Here is a 20,278-nt window from a genome sequence, read left to right on the forward strand (position 1 = left end):
CCAAAGAGGATAATTTAGTATCGATTCCACATCATATCCATGTCCCCGCCGCAATTTCAAGTCGCTTTCCTAGCGAATCTAAGGCCCCGGCGCATAAATCTCGCTAATTTATGAAGGATGCGTGCGAAATGCCAACAAACTAACTCGCCCACGCCCACCCACCGCAACCACTCTGCACCGCCTCACCCTGCACCACAATCCACTCCGCGGTTCGACTGTCACGCGAGTGGCTGTTCTGCATATCAAACCGAAACTCGAGAATGCCACAATGCGACTGCACAGAGAGAAACTATTTAATTAAATCCAAGGCCTAAAAATACAACGCTAATTCTTTAGAATTGTTTACAAAAAATGTAATCTTAAAATATTGCGGTGTTAAATTTTTTTTTGGTTTCTTTGTGTGTTCTAAAAAATGTAGGAAAACTCTGGTAGGTATTTTTTTTTTTTTAAATAACTTGTGTATTTCAGAAAAGTTTTTTTTCAAGTTTCGGAATGGTAAATACGTTGTATAGAAATAAGAAATTTTTTAATAAAATTGAATTTATTAATTTATTTATATTATATTATGTTTATACATATTTTATTGGGATACTTTTTTTTCTGTGTTTTGAAGTGCATGTCCGCGTCCAAGACTGAATCCTAATCCAAGTCCCTGGCCATGTTTTGGTTCCAAGTTTGGCTCTTGTCTCGCTGACATCTCTCGATTTATTTAACTGTCCATTTCTGTCGCACTTCGACTAACGATTTTCTAGTCAAGTATGCGTTCGGTGAGCAAATTTATTTGACTTGCCCGACATTCCAGCGATCAGCGGACAATTTATGCAAATGTCTGGCATATTGATACTGTTATGCTTTTGTAATGGAAATGCCTGCAATTACCACTTGAAGCTTCATTGTGTACTGGCGCTGTGGAGGGCAATTAACGCAAATTAGTTTGTTAAGTTTTCCTCTTTCGAGAGGAAAAACTAAACAAAGCGCCCAAGGGAAAATAAGTTTGTTCTCTCTGCTGAAGCATAGTCAAGTGGCTTAATTATTTTAAAGTAGGCTATTATTCATTATTACAGACAGGTCATTTAGTTGAAGGTGTTCTCAAAAGGAAATTTAGATGAATACCATATTAAATGACTTAAGTTTCGATACTAAATTAAAACCCCGGAATTTTATTTGCATTGAAATATAGCCAAAAATAACCAGAAATCGCTGAAAAACGTCAAAGGTTATTTCTAAATACCAAATAAACTATTCTAAGTTCAGTTTAAATCGTATTTTTCGACATATATAATACGAGCGCCTGGTCTTGGAATAAATAACTCAAAAATCATTCTTTCATCCACAGGCCACATTATCAGCATCATTATTCTGTTCGTCTTTGCAGTAAATAATAATACTGTAATTACGGAGCGTAATGAGCTCATATGCGGGTGCAAATGTCATTGATTACTTATAATGAGCGATTATTATTTATATAGATGGGTGTTTTTGTACTTCTCTCGCTGCCGAAGTGACATAGACCTGCCAGCAACTACGATTGCCGACGCTGCGCTCGTCCACAAATGAAATGAAGTCATAAAATTATTTAAATCTGTACTTAAGTGACAATAAAGCACATTATGTACATTTAACGATAAGCGTCCATTGCAGATGACGATTTGTGGAGGCGATTTTCAGTCATTATCAGGCTGACTTCAACTCGAAATAAATAAGTAATATATAGCAAGTGTAGGAATTAGCCCCTGTATTGTATACGACCCTGATAAAAAATAAAATGTACTGCCTTTTGGGTTTCACGTTATCCGCACCTGTCAACCAAAAATTTTTAATTGGCGCAAATGCTTTTAGTGCTCGATTGTTCACATTTATAATTTATTTAATATTTTGAATGTTTCTCGATCGGATTACAAGCTTTTAGAGTGCTTTGGGCCCGGCTTAAATGACGCAGGTGCGGCTAATGCATGGAGTTAATCAGTGGGCAGTAGGGTCACTCGATAATGTATTAAACAACTATGATTTTAAAAAATTAAAAAAAAAAGTTTAATTTTACCCACGAGCATAAACAACATTTTCTAAAATTTTAAACGCATTTTAAACACTTTAATTAATCTTAAGATTCAAAATTTTGTATTCAAAATATAAAAAGTTTTATGAAATTTTATATCAATGGGAAATTGGTTACCCAACTTTTCTGATATCCATCTGAAGTGCATCGCCCTAATGCCATGCGGACATATCCAACTGTTGTTGCTTTTGTGAGTCTTGAGATCCCCAATAAAAATGCGTGATTACGAGCATTTAATGCAATATATTAATTACTTCGCCTTCGCAATCCGATGGCGATGTCGGATTCTCCCGGTCCGCCCCCCGTCGCCGGCCAATTGAGCAGATTAAAAACTGGAATAACGTCTTTGTCAGTGTCTTCTTGGATGTGGATGTGGGTTCTGGCAGATATTCGAGTGAAGGCTCCGCCAATCGAGCGGCCTGAACTCTGCAACTTTTGGCGGCAAGGTGGGCCGGCAAAGGGAGCATTTCGGCCGGGGTCGAGACGACACATTCGTTAGCCAATTTATGGGCGACTAATGGCAATAACGAATACACTTTATGGCCTCATCCATAATCGAATCGCAATGAAAACTGCACAAATCGTGCAATTTCTGGGCGACAGTGCAGCAGCGGTCGCTGGGAATCATGTTTATACGGTCACCATTGCTTTTCGAGTGACCATTTTGAAGCCATTCGCAGAGCAGTTGCCAAATTAAATCATAAAATCGGGACCAACAAAAGCGAAAACAAAGGCATGCCTCGTAAAGTTTTATGCATACTTTGGTGAAGAATTCCCATTTAATGGTCGACGAAGCTGAGCTTGAAAGCAGAACTGGCGCACTCGAGTTTCGGTATTGGTCGAAATCCCGACGGCCTGATGGACTTATGGACTTATGGTCATGTTAATGGCTTTTTAAAGCGATTATGCGAGAAATTTTAATGGATTGTCCGAGCGGAATTATGATCGATTCATGCACCGGAGCCGCCGGTCGGGATTAAATCATTATGCAATTAGGTTTCGCCTTTGGACTCTTCGCTTAGACAAAAGACTTTACGACTTCGGTGGCTGGGCTCGCCATAAAGCGAATTTATTTAAAATGCTGCCTGATTTATGCATCTTTGATTTAATCCCCGGCTCCGCTCGAATTCGTATTAATATCAAATGGCAATAAAAGGCAAATATTTAAATTCGTATACCAACCCTTTGTTGTATAGTAGCTGGGTGCCCTCCGCTGGCTCCGCGGTGAGGTGTAGTTTTTATAGGCGTAATCCACAAATGTTATAAAAACACACAAACACACGCGAAGACACAGAGCTGGAAAGAGAAGAGAGGGGGATATTGTTAAGTCAGTCGGTTTTTAAACACATATAATTGGTTTTCAGATTTGGGTAAAATTGGTTTGCATTAAATGGTAGAAACGCCCACAGAAGGTAATAAAATGGCTTAAAATATTTACAATTTATGCAATTATCAAGATTTTTTTATTCAATTAAATCTTAATATCCAAAATTAGTTTTTTATTCAATCAAGGTACAAAAACATACTTTGGGTTTTAAAAAAAAAAATAATTTTTATAAATATGAAAAATAAACAAAAAAAACCTTCGGCACCTAAATCTTTTTTTTTTTTAACTGTAAGTTTTCACTAATTTTTAAGCTTATTACAAATTTTTCAAAATAATAATGTGACCTCCGAATAAATATTTCTAGAACTGTAAATTTGCCAATTGCTTTTCCGAATAGCCCACAATTAATAATTTACAATTTGTTCCGCTCAAAGGAAGGTTGCCCTGAAATAATTTAAATTTTGGGATTTTCAAATGAGACTTTCAGGCTTTCCGAACGAGCAAAATTGCCATTTGGTGGCAACTAATTGAACGCAACCCAATTCGAGCCAAACAGCTGCCATTCGCCAGGTCGTCAGGTGTGCCCAACGACAAGTCCCCAGTTGAAATTCGTTTTTTCCACTTTAATAACAAAAAGCGAAGATGTCGAGTTTGGAAAATCAATTCCAACAATGTGTTGCAGGTCTTTTGGAGCGGCTTTTCCCCGGGGACCTCGGTCCGAGTTTCACTCGAAGCGTTTTCGCTCAACGGCGGAACGAGTTCTCCCCCGGCGACCGCTCGCAGTTTTTTCCTTGCTTATTTTCTTTTTTTTATTTCTGTGGTTTTCTCTGCAGCTCCAAGATTCCGACACACACATCCCGCGAAAAAGTCTCCAACGCTGACCGCTGAGCAAAAGCAGCCAGCAGCAGCGGCGACATAAGCTGCAGTCGCTGCTGACGTTGCCGTCGCCGTCGACGCCTGCGCTGCGCTGCTCGCCGTCTCGCTCCCACCAAAATGGCCGCTCTCGCCTCCTCTCGCTCGCACTCACAGCGGCCTGGCCGGCGTGCGAGGAGATCGGAGAGATCTGACGGCCGTGTGCGCAACAGGGCGCACACTATGCTGCTCCCCAAAGTGCCACGCCCACGCGCCCCCAAAGCGCTGGCTCCAAGAAACCGCCGACAGTCGGGCGGCGGCGGTCCGCTCGCACCGCTAAACGCCCGCGTTTGCCGTCGCGATTGCTGATGTTGCTGTCGGGCCTCGATGTTGCTGGTGTAGCTGCTGCTGTTGCTGTTGTACTCGATGTTGTTGCCGCTGTGCCTCAAGTAGTTGCTGTTTGTAAATTGTTTTTTGTGGCTGCAGTGTCTCTTGTTGCTGGTTTAACTTGAGTTGTCGCTGATGTTGCTTATCTGGTTGCAGCTCGAACATCAAGTTATGTTGCCGTTGTTGCTGTTTGCCTTTTGTTGTTAACTTTGCTGCTGTTTCCGCTGATATTGCTGCTGTATATTGTGCTTTATGAATTTTTTTAAAGCAACTGCTTTGTGATGTAGCTGCTGGCATTGTTGTCGCTTTTTTGTAGTTAATGTTGCTAGGACTGATATGAAATTTAATATATTGGTGCTTTTTTTATTGCACTCATAAAAATAATTTTCTACATTTTAGAAAATCGCCCTAAAAAATTGTTCGCCTTTGAACTGAGAAAAATTTTCTATTTTTACGACAAATTTGCCATAAATTTAAGGCAGGTGACCATAAAAAAATATTTTTAGGGTTAATTTTTCTATTTTTCTAATATTTAGGGCGATTTTTTTCGATTTGCTTCGTTTTGACCTTTTCTAAATCCAACGGCGAATTGCCCTAATTTTTTTTCTAAAATTTTTCTAAATACAAGGGCGATTCGCCTTAAAAATCACTCCAAAAGTGTGAAATTCGGTAGCCCAGCGGTCTAATCACTTGCGCTTTCAACTTTGCTATATGAGGACTAAGGTCGTGGGGTTGTGGGTTCGAACCCTGTGTGATTCAACTTGATTTTTATGTTTTTTTTTTTGTTTGTAAACATTATAATACTGAGGACATTTTTTCGTCCGAATTTTAAATTAAAGTAGTCTTTAAACCTTAAAAACGTATGGGAGTTCTGAGTTAAAAGCATACTTTGTGTTTGCGGGCAAGAAAACGGGAACAGTCGTCAGGAAAAAAAATATACGGTTTAGTTGCCTTTAGTCATATTATAACGTAGACCTCAAGAAAATAAGATGTGTGCAGAGTTTGTTCGTCGTCTTGCGCGAGGGGTCTGTGGTGCAGCGGTAGGACGTTAGACTCTAAACCGAGAGGTCGTGGGTTCGATTCTCGCAATGACCAAAAAAAGTAAGTTGTTTTTTCTCCTCATATTTATTTCCCTAATTAATTTACAAACATGATTTTTCAGTTCTAACGGCTGTGCTGTATAGATCGGGCCCCCCTCTTAACGCGGCTCCCATATAAGCTACACACCAATGCAATAATATGAAACGGTGTCCTCCGCCGGTGCTGTTTAATTAAAGCAGTCCCAGTTCCCAGAATATAGACGATTAAAAAAAAAACATGCTTCCCAAATTCAGTTAAGCATGCTCAAACACGATTTTTTTTAATTTGTCTAATTTTTTAGGGCATTCGCCTATAAAAACAGAAAATTCGCCCTTAATTTTAGAAAAATACACCTTAAAATTAGGGCAAATCACCCTAAAAACAGGAAAATATTTCTTATTTCAAGAAAAATCACCCTAAATTAAACCAAATTTCCATCGGGATTTTTTAGAAAATTTTTCTAAATACACGGGCGAATCGCCAGCGGATACGATTTATGGGCGATTTTCTAAATCCACGGGCGAAAAGTCAGTTTTTTAGGGCGATTTAGGGTAAAAATTTCTATGAGTGTGTTAATGCAGCATTTTTAAATTATTTTTGGCGATATTTATCATAATGTGCTGCGCTTTTACTGTTAAAAATGGAATATATTAGTTTAGCCTGCCATTTCTATATCGGTTTTTGATATATTTAATATAGTTGCTTGTATATCTTATGTTGCTGATATTTTTGAAGTCCCTGTTGTTGCTGATCGCTTAATGTTGCATTGTCTTAGGTTGCTGCTGCTGTTTTTACACTTTGCTTCTATAGTTGTTGTTGCTGTTGCATCTGAAGTCTGATGTCGCTGCTGTTGTATCTGTTATCAATTCTAATGCCCATAGGGAGCTGGCAGCGCACTTATCTCGCAGCTCGGCAATTTCCAGTTGATTGGCTGCACTTCTTGAGATTTTCGTTTATGCCATGACGAGGGAATTTGCATGCAGAAAAGGATGCTTTTCGCCAGCCAGGACACTTACAGCCAAGCAGAGCCAGGAGCAGCTGCAGCTTGGCCATCTCCGTCAGTTGGCCGTATGGTGCAAATGGCCCTGGCTTGGCGATGCGAAAAGTGAAAATGCAGTTTCGCATAATTTGATCCCTCCCCAACCCCCTGGTATATCGCTCTTTGCTGCTGCTGATAGTTCTGGTGTCTGGGTTCTGTGCTCTCAGTTCTGGGACCTCAGAGAGTCCCGAGTCCTTCGTCCTGCTGGCTGGTGGCAAGACAATGCCCGTTCTAATCGTAATCATGGTTGCAATGTAATGGCAAAATGCCAAGAGCCTTCCTCCGCAGCGCTCACCTCTCGCATTTCTGCTTCGGTGGTTGTCGGTTGTCCTTCGCTTGAATTGCACTTTTTTATGGCATTGCAATTAGGGGTAAGCGCATCGATGCACACACACACATTCAGATACCGAGGTAAGGGTGCAAAGGCAGCTCGCAGCTAAGGGTTGTTAATTATCTACCGAGGGGTGAACAGCAAGAACCCATACCAAGCCAACAATTATCTGACAAATCCATATTGCAGTTCCCCAGAATGCCAAACAAATAGTTTCTGCAATAGCACGGTGCAATGCGTTTGAAAACAAGTATTTAAAGACAACGAGATGAGTTGACAGGATTTTCATGAACTTGTTAAAGCTCTTTTTAAGTTCAGGACTTTATTTGTTTCCTATATTCTTAAATACAATATATTTTAATGAACTAATGATTTATCTTTAATTTTCTTTCCTTATAAAAATGTTCTAATCTATTTAAATATTACAAAGAAATTTTATGTTAACTTATGCCAAGAACTAGTGAATTTATTAGTCTGCACTAGATGTAAAAAAATTGTGAAAAGAATTAAGAATTTAAGAATGATTAAGAATTTAAATATTAAGATACAAATTTTCACATTTAATAAATGTTCAACGGTAGGACATTGAAATGAGCTTTTCAAGGGCGTTTGTAATAAAACGCCTGCAAACTATTCCCGAGAATTTTTAATATAAGTCGAGTGCCAAAATGTGTTATCAACAAACGATTTATGAAATGAGAAAACCCACAATAAAATCCCCAGGCCCAGTTGCGATGCGAAGTCAAAGAGGAAGGCGTAGGTGAGGGGGCACCGTTTTTAGATGGGTCGACTGGTCCATTGTCGTTGTATTTGCGCATTGTGCAGAAAAGTCGTAAAAATTTCTGCTGTCTACGTTCGAAATGAATGGGGAAAATGAGAAAAGGCCGCCGCGCTGTTGGCATTTCTTCTTATTTTTTTCGGGGCAGCCCGGCGAAGAGTTCTTGTAAAGTTTACGAGCGCAAATATAATTCAAATGGTCGTTAATTGCAACAACAGCGAAGGAGGCTCATAAATGGATTGGATACCCGCTCGGAAAAGTGTGGGCGGGGTTATATACTAACTTTCCCCACCCCACCCACCGGCGGGCAACAACAAAAAGCTGAAGCAGCTGGGCGAGCTTTTTTGCAGCGCGGAAAAGCACAGAAGCAAAACAATGGCCCAAGCACGTGGTGGGGATATTTCGGTGGATATATTTCGAAATTTCCCAATTTCGATTCAGTAAGCGGTAACTGGCTTGGCCCAAAAAGTACCAAAGAGGTTAGATTTCTGGGATGTGTGTGTGTGTGATTGCCCCAGGGAAATTTCGAAGCACGTGCGTGTGAGTTGCGCATGAACGCAAACTAATACTTGGGCCGAAAAAAACCCCTCTCACAGATACTGCTCACACAGATACTCCGGCCTGCTGGGGCTACGATATCTGTGAGATACGCACAGATACAGCGGCCGCTCTGCCGGCGTCGCAGTCGGCGTCGCTGCCGGCGTTTTTAGAGACCGAGCGGCGTGCAAGAAATCGTCGGGCAACGGCTTCAAATGAACGCAAAACGTTGGAAAGCAAACAACCGCAAAAAAAGCCATCAGCTAAAAATAAAACTGCAACTTCCCAAGTGAAACCATCGAAAATAGTGCCTAAATTTTTGTGTCCAGTGTTAATTTTATTATTATTTCTAATTTTATTTCGCAGACAAGTTATGATTTTCGGTTTTGTTTATCCGTTCAAACTCATCGCGGAACTGGTTTTGCATTTTGTATCTTTTTATCGCTGCAGCTCCGTATCTGTGTGGGTGAGTATCTGTGTGCGTGAGTGGCGGCCTGCAGTTGCAAACCAGTTTTAAGTATTTCCCCCCACCCACATCTATTCCATCTCTTTTTGCAGATCTAATGTGAATGAAAGCCTGACGTTTAAACGCCGCCATAAACACCAAATAACAAATTTTCTGGCAAACATGGCATGTCAAGGTCCCATTGAACGTTGAAAATCAGCCCAGAAGTCAGCACGACAACTTTTTCGACTGTCCCCGAAAGCAAATAGAGAGTGTGTCTGTGTGTGCGTGCCATTGACATTGACTTATAGCCATGGGTGGTAGTGAAGGGGGGTTGGGGAGCTTAAGGGGGTCTCGACCCTTTGACAAAAACTTGGATTCTCTCGTTTCTTTTTCGTCTTTCGTCTTCCACGCACATTTATGGTTTGTTTTGCTCACACACACTCAAACACACTCACACATAAAAGCCTACGCAGCGGTAGAAAGAGAGGGCATGAGTGGCGTAGAAAGAGAGGGGACTAGTCTCGGATGATAAACGCCTCTTGCCCTTTTTGGCGGGTCCATGAATGAAACAATTGCCCCGAATGACTGACTGCCAGACAGATAGCTACAAAATGCCCATTCCGGGGGGTAAAATTGGGGCTTTTGGGGGTCTGAGGGCCTGAGGGGAACTGGGGGGAACTGAGGACCTGAGCGCCCGGAAAGCCGATAGCAATAAACACTGTGCTACGACAAAAGTCTGATGAGACAGGCCATCATGAAGTTCATCATCGTCGGCGATAATAATGATTTTCATTTGCGCATTCCACCCATCTCGCCGCTTGCCGGCTCCTCAGTTGGCCCAGCCTCAGTTTGCATTCAGTGGGGCAGGTTATTTATGGCACTTTTCCTATCGCCACTCACTGGGGTAATCGATTTTTATTGGATTAATATTGCTTTCCGCATGATTTGGCCCTCTCTTCGTTATCACTTAGCAGGTTTCTTCGCGGACTGAGGACTGGACCAAGAACAAGTCGACTGGAAGTGCCGGTAAGTTTTTAATGTACTTTATAGAGAAATATTATCGAGATTAAAAATAAGCAGATCTAGTTTAAAATGGGGCTTAATAGTTTGGAGTTTGCTATGATCATATGCTTAATTTTTTAGTTATTCAAGAAAAGCTTGTATTTTGAATCGAGGTAATAGTCCATTACATTTATCGAAATTTTCATTTCAAGTTTTCTTTATAGCCCTGCGAAGAAGTTATTCTAGTTAAATATAATTGACTTGCTTAGTTTTGATTTTTATTTCTGGGTCATATAGTTCTGCATTTTGCTTTAATTAACATTTGCCTTGCCATGAAGTTCCGAGAAACATTCTGGCCTCGCCCTCTGCAGCATTTCCCCATTGTTCCCATGGCGAATGGGGCGTATGCGCAATATGTCTGCGCATCGGGTATTCGGCCAGAAATCGGTCAAACTGCCAACTGGATACTTATTAGCGGCACTAAATCAAACCAGCCAGCCCGGACAGACAGATTTTACGAGCGGTGCGCCAGTTACGAAGCTGCATTTTTCACATGCGTATAAATCAATCAAAATAGCTCCGACTTCGGGCCTCAGGCTCTCGGGCCAAAAGGTTCGAAATTCAGAGGTTCGAATTCAGAGGTCGTTTCCTGAACTGAGATCAGTTACAAGCTGCACCGGCAATGGACGAGCAGACGACAGCCATAAAGTTTAGTTTTACGACTGCCAAACGCATAATTACGCACTCTCACCTCCACGAACGCATTTGCCAGGGGCGGTTTTTGGGTTTTGGGTCTCAGACACATAAACACACACACACACATACATGTGAGGAACCACCCCCTGAGAGGATGGCAGGAAAATGGCAAACAACCCGCTTGATTTTTTCCCCATTTATACGAATTTTGATTGTGATATTCGGGATTTCTTCTGATGCGAACAGATGCAGGCGTGAAGCTTCAAAGGTGGCACATGCGAACATATGTAAGGGCAAGCAGTCTTTACTCGCTTAAATGAATGATACACAGCATTTAATAAATTTATAAAATTTTGTGAGACCAGATAGGATTTTTGTGTCTGCCATTTTTTATACAATCACATTCTAATTTAAATTACAAAAATATTTTAAAAGTTAACTGCTTCTAAAATGGCAAAACAAGACTACCAGACAAAAGAGTTTTCGTTTTAACAGTCGTTTTGATTTAGGTCTTTAAAGAAGATTTAAATCTTTTAAATAAGTTCAACAGTTATATTTTATTAGTGCTGTCTGTATGTACAGCAAAGATGGCCAGACAATATGGCATTTGATTAATTTTTGCGAGATTATCACCCGCCACTGCTGATATCAGGGGTTGCTCTTTTTGATTATCTGGTTGGACCATTGCCCCGCACCCTAATGATGCTGCAGAAATGCCAGAGATGCGGAGAATTTACATGTGTGGCTAACGCCCCGAACATTAAATTAAATGCCACCTCAGTCCGTCTGGCCTTGTGAATTATCAAATGGTCGAGCTTGTCTTGAACCTTGGTTGTCGCCGCTCAGACTTTGAATGCATAAATTGCCAGACTTCGCCGGCAGACAGACAGTCGAGCTGTGGGGTCGTCTAATTTGGCCATTCAAATTGCAGCTCAGACAAGAGGCAATAGTTAAGGCAGCTGCTGCTCCATGGAGCATAAATTGCACACTAATTGTGTCCATTTCAGGGCGTCGCTTTGTATTCCTCCCTCCAGCCCACCCACAGCCACCCACTTGGCCGCCCATTAGTCGTTTTAATAAAACAAAATAAACTAAAATACAGTGGCGAACTCTGTGCGCAAGTGTCGTGGCCATCTTCAACCTCAGACTGAGTCCAAGTCTGGATTCCAGTCCCTGTCTCTGTCATTTCCCATCCCCCTGTCCCCCTGAATTTTCCGCTGCCTTGGCTGTCGCCATCGCCTCGTGTTTAGTTTGGGTGTGAAATCTAATTTGAAAAGTTTGTGTAGTCATTTTGATGCCGGAGCGCACTCAGCAGCATATGCTACCCACCGCTCGGGTTTTCTTTTCTAATTTTGTTTGCAAGTCATTGACGCAATATTGCCCGGTTCCTCCAAACCCAAAACCCGAAGCCCTCCTCCTGACTCCAAACAGCTCTGTCCACCGGCTGCGACTCGTGAATTTTATAAGAACCGCACCGACCACATTTGCCAGACTTTGAACGTGAGCATTCAGAAATTTAAATTAGAGTTCCATCGCATAGTTTTGAATCAGGCTCATGGCAAAAGGGAAAGCCTTTCGCAAAGTTGCTGCAAAATATTTTTATGATCAGAATACAAATGTGGGTTTGAGGATAAATAGTAAGCAAAAAGCACTAAAAACTTAAATTAAATGAAGTATTTTTTTAAAGCATTTTAAAACTGGAAAAATGTTAAAATTAAACAGTTGACATATTTTAAAATAACTATGAGCTGAAGGTGTAAAAAGTTTTAAGTTATTACTCCCAATCTTTTCCCTTTTAAAGTCAAAGCCAGTATTCCAAACGCTCTTGGTCTCGCCGCAAAGTCAATTCGAGGTGAAACAAATTTGAAAACTAAATTAAACTTCAATTCCTGAGACATAATCCCCAATGGGTGATAAAGAAATATACTTCACGAAGGGAAAAGAATGGAATAGAACAGAGCAGAATAATTGAGAAGACAGAACACAAAAAAAGGTGGAAAAGAAATGAAAACTCATTTGGAAACTACGCCCCAGAGGTGGTGAATGCTCCCTGAAAAGTTTACAATTGTGCAGGGTTTCCATGCGTGGATGAGGATGCGGATAAGGATGAGGATTGGTATAGGATGTGGGGGCGGCTGCTGTGGAGCGTGGAAACAATCAACTGAAAGCGTTGATGGTGACGACTGCTCCTTTTTGTGGTCCATGGCAGGTATAACCGCAGGAGGAGCTGGGATGCGGGATGTGGAATGCGTCTGCTGGCAACAATGGCACAATGGCGTCTGTAATTCCGAGCAATTGTTTCCGTTCTCCCGCGACGCTTTTGTCTGTCCCTTTCTCTGTTTTTTTTTTTTTTTTGATTTTTCCCGCCCAGCGAAGCGTGCATTTAACACCACATGCCACCGAGGACTCATCTGCAGCTCCAATGCCAGCATTTTGGCACCTTTGGCCAGGATGGCAACGATTTGCCATAAAGTTACGTACCTTGCTATCGGGCGATTTGGCGAACAAGGATTTCTGGCAATGGTCGAGCATCCCTCGGCTCGTTGGCTCGCCAAATTGTCGCACATTCTTAGGGGAGTTCCCTTGCGGATCCCGAATATCTTGAATATCCCCAGGAAAAACCTGAGACCAAGTCCGCCCTCGACGCTCGTTATGCGGGCGGATGGCCGTCTGTTTAGTACATTTCACTGTCCGTCCGCTGGGAGTCGGCGTTTTGCATTGGAATTTGCTTTGCCAAATGCCGCCATTTAGGGTTGTGCCAATAAAAAAATGATATTTATGGTTGTAACGGCCGTTTTGTGTGTACGCCCACCCCCCACTTCGAACACCGCCCTAACATCACCCTCCCCGAGCGTCTGACAGGCCCATCCGAAAACTGCCGGCCGAAGTATGCAAAGACATATAGACACGGGCCTAGGCACAGTGGGATTTAATTTGGAGAATTTATTAGGAAATTCCTAAGGTTTTTAATGAATAATATAATATCTATAAAACCTATCACAGAATTTTATAATTAAGTAGTAAGGAAAAACATTACTTAGCCTTAGTTAGTATACTCACTGAAAATACTGAAATCAAGAAGATTCGTTCTTGATTTTTTTGTTCTCAAGTTCTCTCAGTGTAGCCTTAAAGTGTGTTTGAAGTTTTTTTTTTGTATTTTATTAGAATTTCCAATGATTAACATAAGTCAATTATTGACAAGCAGATACTAAAATATTTTTTAATTTTTTAAATATTTCAGAGGAGACAGTAAAAAAAATATTTTTTCAATTTAGCTAAAATCAAAAAAGGTAAAATATGATCCGACCAAACTATTTATGAATATTTCTAAAGAAATTGGCAGTATTGAATGGGTATTTCTAAATATTTAATTTCTTATTTTTCCACCTGAAAGCTTGTTAGTGGCCCACTGTCTCCGGGGGTTGCCTCGGCGCACAAATGAAATCTCGCAGGCATAACGAGCTCATGACTCTTTGCTGGCAAGGGTTGGGCAGGAAAAAAGGAACTCTAGCAGGAGCAGGAGCCAGAACTCTCACACACACACAAGGGCACTGACATAGGCAAATATATAGTGGCTGAGACTTGGGCACATACACATAGAAAAATATGGCACGTACTCCCCGAGAGCCATAAGTTTACGTTTTATATCGGGCAAACTGTGCAATATTATAAATTTTGAATTTTATCTTGGGCATTAGATTGCCAGTGAGTTGCCTGGTTGGCTGCGAACCTCTCTGCCTTTCTTCCCGCGCCATATTTCCCAGACTTTGTGTGAGTTGGGCCGAGAGGATGGCCGACCGCCCCTTTCTTGCTGGGGATTAAACGAAAGGACGTGCTCGAGGGCGCAAGTAGGAGCTCCTGGCGGATGGGGGCAGGTGGGTAATGGATGGCAACAAAGGGTGATTATCGCGATTGGCGAAATAGTTGAGCGTGAGCAAGGGGCTGGGTATATTAATGCCAGAGGTATCTGGGAACTTTGTGCGTTGTCGTAACTTCTTCAACTTACTGTTCTCCCTTTTGTTCTTTCCCTTTGATATTTTCCAGGACAGGACCAAGGACATCCCATATATAGCGCGGTATAAAGACACGTCTTATGTGACAAGTGCTGGCTAAACGTCTGAGGTTATCGCAATCATTTTCGATTCTCTGCGCCTTTGCCCATCCTTGCCACCGTCCCCAGGAAAAGCAAACCATCCGGACAGCAGCAACCACCGAACAGGACGACCGGAAGTGAGGAAAACGCTTGTAAAATCGGGAACACACGAGTGCGAGCGAGACACGAGCGAATGGGCCGAAAGGAAACGACAATTACGAGGACATGCCGGCTTGCTTTTCTGCTTTTCCTGTCTGCTCCTTTCAGTTGCGGCCGTGCAATCGTCGGGTCAACAACGCCGCGTGTCCGATTCGGATCTACAAAATATATCCAAAATGTATTGCACTCTGGATTTAGCTTCATCTTTATCTGCAACTGGAACTGCAGCGGCGCATCCTTCCTTGGCACTTTTGGATTATGGTGATTCTGTGCGACCTCGTAAACGTATACTGAATGTATCCTGAGTGTATCCTATCCGGTATACCTTCAGTATACGTAACACGAGGAAGCACGAGCAACGTGGGATGTGAAACACTTTTTTTTTTAACACTCCACGAAACGGAACACTTTGTGATTTAATTTGTTCACTATTTTACACTCTTAGTCTTAAAAATACACACTTTGTTAATAAAATAATTAAATAAATGTCTGTTTAAAAATTATATAACACACGTTTATGGATTTTATTGGAGATGGCTGGGAAGACTCTCGATACCGCAACCTGTTGCTTTTCCTTTTGGGAGCAGATGGATGAACAGCTGACTCGAACTTCCCCGAAGGGAAACAATCATGGAACAATGTTGATGGATTACAAAAGAAACTAATAAATGAAAAATTTAAATAAAAATAACAATAATACGCCTTTTTTTAATAAAACAGAGTTGAATGTTACACAGAAGCCATTTCAGTTGACTTAACTCGCAAAGCGCAATATTTTAATAAACGTAATTAATTTTATAGGTCGTAAAGATATCTTTTTTGTCATAAAATCACATTTAATATACACATTCAAAATCTTTATTTGGCCTCATCATGTATTTTTCAACACACAATAAACAATTTAAGGCGTGCAATAAATTTGGCTTGCACTCGACAATTTAATCTTTAAAAATATTTAAAAGTTAATTCGGAATTGCTTTTTTAAATAGATATAAAGTATTCCAGAAAAACGAATCCTTTTAGTATAAGTTTATTAAAAATAATTCAGAAAACACTGTACACCAAGAATTTTATTTTTAAAGCCAACTACACAAAAGTTAACCAATACCAAAAAAAAATATTAACAGTTTGGTGTAGGAATTTATTAACAAATACATGAAATAGGAACACATAATATTTAAAAATTTATTTCTATTTGTAAAACACATAAAAAAAACATTTTTAGTATTCCTAAAATATTATTATATTTTAATTTAAAATTTATTTAAGTCAAAGAAAAAACAAATCATAAATTAAGTAAACGAATAATCATATATTGCCGGAATTCACAAGATTGCTTTATTTTATTAGCGACACTGACGGCCAGTTGGTGAATCAAGCATAACGCCCTCTTTTGCGTTACTCCCGTACCAGTATCTTACAGTGCGCATACTCGACTTCAAAGGGAATCCGGGGTTGAAATAGGGTTTCTTATAAGAATAAAATTGCAAGTAATTTTTTATTTGCGCAAAAATAGGCACCACTGATTTCAAATTTATGTATTTTCTGTTGAAAATAATTGCGGTAATTGATGAGCTAAAATAAACAAGAAAGAGCATATGGCTGGGGCTATGACTCAATTCAGAGCATAAGTAGATTTTCAATATTTATTTCTGGCCTTACTTTTCCCCTTCTCTTCTTATACCCTTGCTGAGGGTAGATCCATTTTGTTACCATTTGCGAAAGGCACTGGTGTAGTTTTCCCTTGCATCCTCTAGGTACGTATTTTTTTCTGATTGTCTAGGGATTTTTACAAATGTTTATAAATTTATGCCTATCATGGCTAAGCAAATTTTAGGAATTTAATTTTTCTATAAAAAAAAGTGTTAGTTTCCCTTACACTGTTAATTTAATTTAGTTAGCTATATATATATATAATATTTCTTAGAGTATAATAAAATCGTGTTTTTTCTACAACGAATCTCCCAGTTGCCGGTGTCCAAGCCGTTGAACCTCAGCTGGCTGGCAACTAGCGCTCAAGTCGAGCATACAAAGTATCTCGAAGATACCTCACCATGCTGATAAAGAGGGGGAGAACGGAGGAAAGGAAGAAGAGGACGAGGGGACGACCGCAACGAAGGAGATAACGCAACCAAAAACGAAACTCGCTCGACAACAACAAGCAAATGAATTTATGAGCATGCCCGGCTCTCGTTCTCTCTCTCTCTCCCTCTCTGTAGTTTCGTGTCCCCCCATCCCACCTCCTCTTGCGCTGTCCCGTTGCCATAGCAACAATGGCCGCTGCGAAGGAGCGAGCAAAGCGGAGAGCGAGAACATTTAATTCGGCCATATTTGATTTTGGACATGCTGTCATTGCTCTCGATTTTCGGGGTGGGTTTTCGGTATCTTTCAGTGCGTCTGCTCCGTTCATCTTTGTATCTTTTGTACGGTTGTATCCGAATCTGTATCTACAGCCGGTTCCGCCGGCAAAATGAGATAGCTTTAACTTTAACCTTTGGCGCAATTTCCCGGCTCATGGCTTCTTTGAGCACAATCATGGCATGCTAATCCCTTATTAATTTTACGATCTCGCAACTGGGGAGCTGTGGCCCGAACACGTCTTTAAAGGCAAATAAATCAATTTGATGTCGTCTGAAATGGAACCCACCTATTGTATACATACATAAATTTCCCAAAATTAATATGCAACGAGAGGCTTATTGGGCCTAAAAGGCCATCGATTAACTATAAAATTGGCGATTTACGATTGCGACCATAAAATCTTGATTCGAGTTGGAGTAGCGAATGGCAAACGGAATCGGGTTGGATTCTTTTCTGGCGCTGGGAGCACATTATCTATAAATATAGCTAGTGGAATTTATGGGCGAGTCTAAAGCTGTCGAAAATTGATTTACGACCCATGAGTCGACAGCGCTAACCATGCCGATCCCAGCCAAGTGAGTAAGATATTGGCGGAATGTCTCACAAAATACCACCCGTCCCATACACCTGTCCTCAGGATGATTGAGGCTCCATTAGCTTTCCAAACAAGTGGACATAAAACATATACATTTGTATTTATAATGCCTTCATAACGTTCACAGCAGAGCTAAGAAGCCGTTTACCATATGGGCAAACAAATTCACTAGGGTAGGTGTGAATAAATATATTGCATCCATAAAATGATCGCACAAGTATATCAAGAGCAAGGAGAGAAATAAACATAAATTATGGCTGTTAAATTAATGAAGGAATCCAAATAAATAGTTAGAACCTTTTTCGTTTTACTCAGAGATTTCTAATGATACGGCATTTCCTTTCATAACTCGTAATTAGATGGGAAAATAAAAGCCTTTCTTGGGTTTCACTTCAAAGACCTGCTCTCGAACCAAGCCATTGCAAAATATAATCATGATTGTCTCGATAACTCCAAGGGGACATTTCACATAGGTTCGCCTCTTTATGACGCCGTCAAATCTTAATGAAAATCAATAAAAACGCTGGCTTGGTTCCCATATTCAGATGGCTAATAAAGCGATTACTTATCGGCTGTTTGTATCATTTGGCATTACTTACGAGTGCCCAGAGTATCCATCTGCGAGTCCCTCGAAGAACTGCAAAGAGAGAAAGAAAGGAGGAGATGGCATTAAAAATCTTCGCAGGGCTGTAAAATGATTCGAATTGAAAATTGTCAATTAATGCACTTATTTCCAGCAAGACTTTGGCTGATAAGGCGCAATGAACCCGGGGGACTGGCATTAATTTCAATAACTCGAAGGCGGAGATTTTTAGGCAGTCCCGCCGGGGACGGGGTAATTTATGCATTCTTTGTTCTGTCTACATGCTACACTCGTGATATTTCATTTAAAAAACGAAAAACAACAAGGCAAACAGCTCGCAGTCATATATAGTATGTATATAAACAAACAAGCTAAACGTGCACTTGGCATGACAGACAACGAAGGAAAAAGAACACGAAAAGCGAGGGAAATGGGCTTGGGATTGGGATGGGGTCTGGGATTGCGATTGCGGTTGCGATTGCCGAGTGACCACAGCGTTCCGAATATGTAAATGCAGTCGCCCATAAGACATTCGAAATTGCCATAAATAAGCAGCCCAGTGACAGGCGTCATTTTCGAATTCCTGCGGAGACGATTCCGATTCCACATCCAATTTCACTTCCAATTCCCTACCCGGCGGATAGGATGCGTCATTAGCCCCTAGATTGTATGCTGCTGGCCGGGCCAAGAATAGCCAAAACACTCACGTCATGCTGGAAATCGGGGGTAGCGCATATAGGGGCTTTACTTTTTTGCGACCTCGAAATCATAATTCAGGATTTTATGGCCTTTTAAGTGCCATTAAGTCAACTCTTTCCTCGCCCGCGGCGTTCTGCCGAGGCCACTTTCGCTTTTCCTTGAACATTCGCTGCCGGCAATTAAACATTTTGTAATTGCAACTCTTTGACGTAGCGGAACGGAACCGAAACGAAGCGATCCCAAAGAACGGAACGGAACCATCCCAGGCGATTTGCGATTTTTTAGATTTTCACTCTATTTGCGGTGCTGCGCCCACACAGATACTGCGATAGGAAGGCAGCAGCAAATTCAAGGCACTGCGTCCATTAAAACTGCTTTATGGTCCCTAAAAACGAAAGCGAGAGTCGAGTCGAGTCTCTCGATGAAGAAGGAACATGTGTAGGGGTTTGTTTTCCCATTTCCATTGCCGTTTTCCTCGCCCGGCCACGCGGCGGAAGGATTAATATTTTTATGGAACACTTTTCTGGCTGTTTGCTAAATTTTGCAACAAATTGTTTTACGGCCCTTGGACGGTTGAGCTACAATATCTGGAAATTCTGTAGTCGATTGAACAAAAATTCTTCATGTAAGGATATTTGTGGCCTAACATGTCGTAACCCTTTAATTAAAACTATTGTTTACATTGCATTAATAACGCTTAGACTAATATTATAAAACGAGTTTAGCTAAATCTTTTTTGGGATCTAAGATCTTAAAATATTACACCTTTCCCCTTATAGCGTTTTAAATAATCATTATCTATATTCAAAAACAGCCAGTATTTCTATTTTGTATTTTTCTAATGATGATTAGGCCGTTTAATGATGAAACCCGATATGACAAACATTCGGCAAAGTGTCAAGCCAAATGGAAATTTATAAACATAAGGCAGATCTTCTAAAACAATTTGTAGATTACCTGACGCAATCTCATTAGCAGACGAATTTCAATGTTAACTGTGCGATTTCTATGCAAAATCGGTTTTTGAAAGTGTGAAATAATACGCAGTCGAACAAAAGAAACATCAGATATCGAATTCTGCTTCTCACAAGAGCTGAATCTGACTTATTTTCTGCTCACCTGTTCGTTCACCTGAGTTTTGGGGCCAGTTCTAGGAGAGCCCCGTTTATAGAGCCCCCTCAGCCCGTTTGGAACCCCTTCTTCGGCACAATTTCGATCTCCCTCGGCGACTGGGAACGGCTGCCATTTATGTGCG

The 20,278-nt window shown here is 40.9% G+C and overlaps 1 protein-coding gene across 8 annotated transcripts in view; it reads right to left on the reverse strand.

Moving 5' to 3' along the window:
* The window catches only part of LOC138913428 (uncharacterized), a 73,677-nt gene that overhangs the window by 14,659 nt on the left and 38,740 nt on the right, over positions 1-20,278 (reverse strand). For 3 of the 8 annotated variants that reach the window (XM_070217170.1, XM_070217171.1, XM_070217175.1), the window contains 2 exons: positions 18,341-18,378; positions 3,239-3,352 (listed from right to left, as the gene is read on the reverse strand). In XM_070217170.1, the coding sequence (XP_070073271.1) occupies positions 3,239-3,352; positions 18,341-18,378 (152 nt within the window). The remainder of the gene's footprint in view (positions 1-3,238; positions 3,353-18,340; positions 18,379-20,278) is intronic. The other 5 variants (XM_070217169.1, XM_070217173.1, XM_070217172.1 and 2 more) reach the window with 2 other exon arrangements.

The sequence above is a fragment of the Drosophila takahashii genome, chromosome 3R, assembly GCF_030179915.1.
Source record: "Drosophila takahashii strain IR98-3 E-12201 chromosome 3R, DtakHiC1v2, whole genome shotgun sequence".
Lineage (NCBI taxonomy): Eukaryota > Metazoa > Arthropoda > Insecta > Diptera > Drosophilidae > Drosophila > Drosophila takahashii.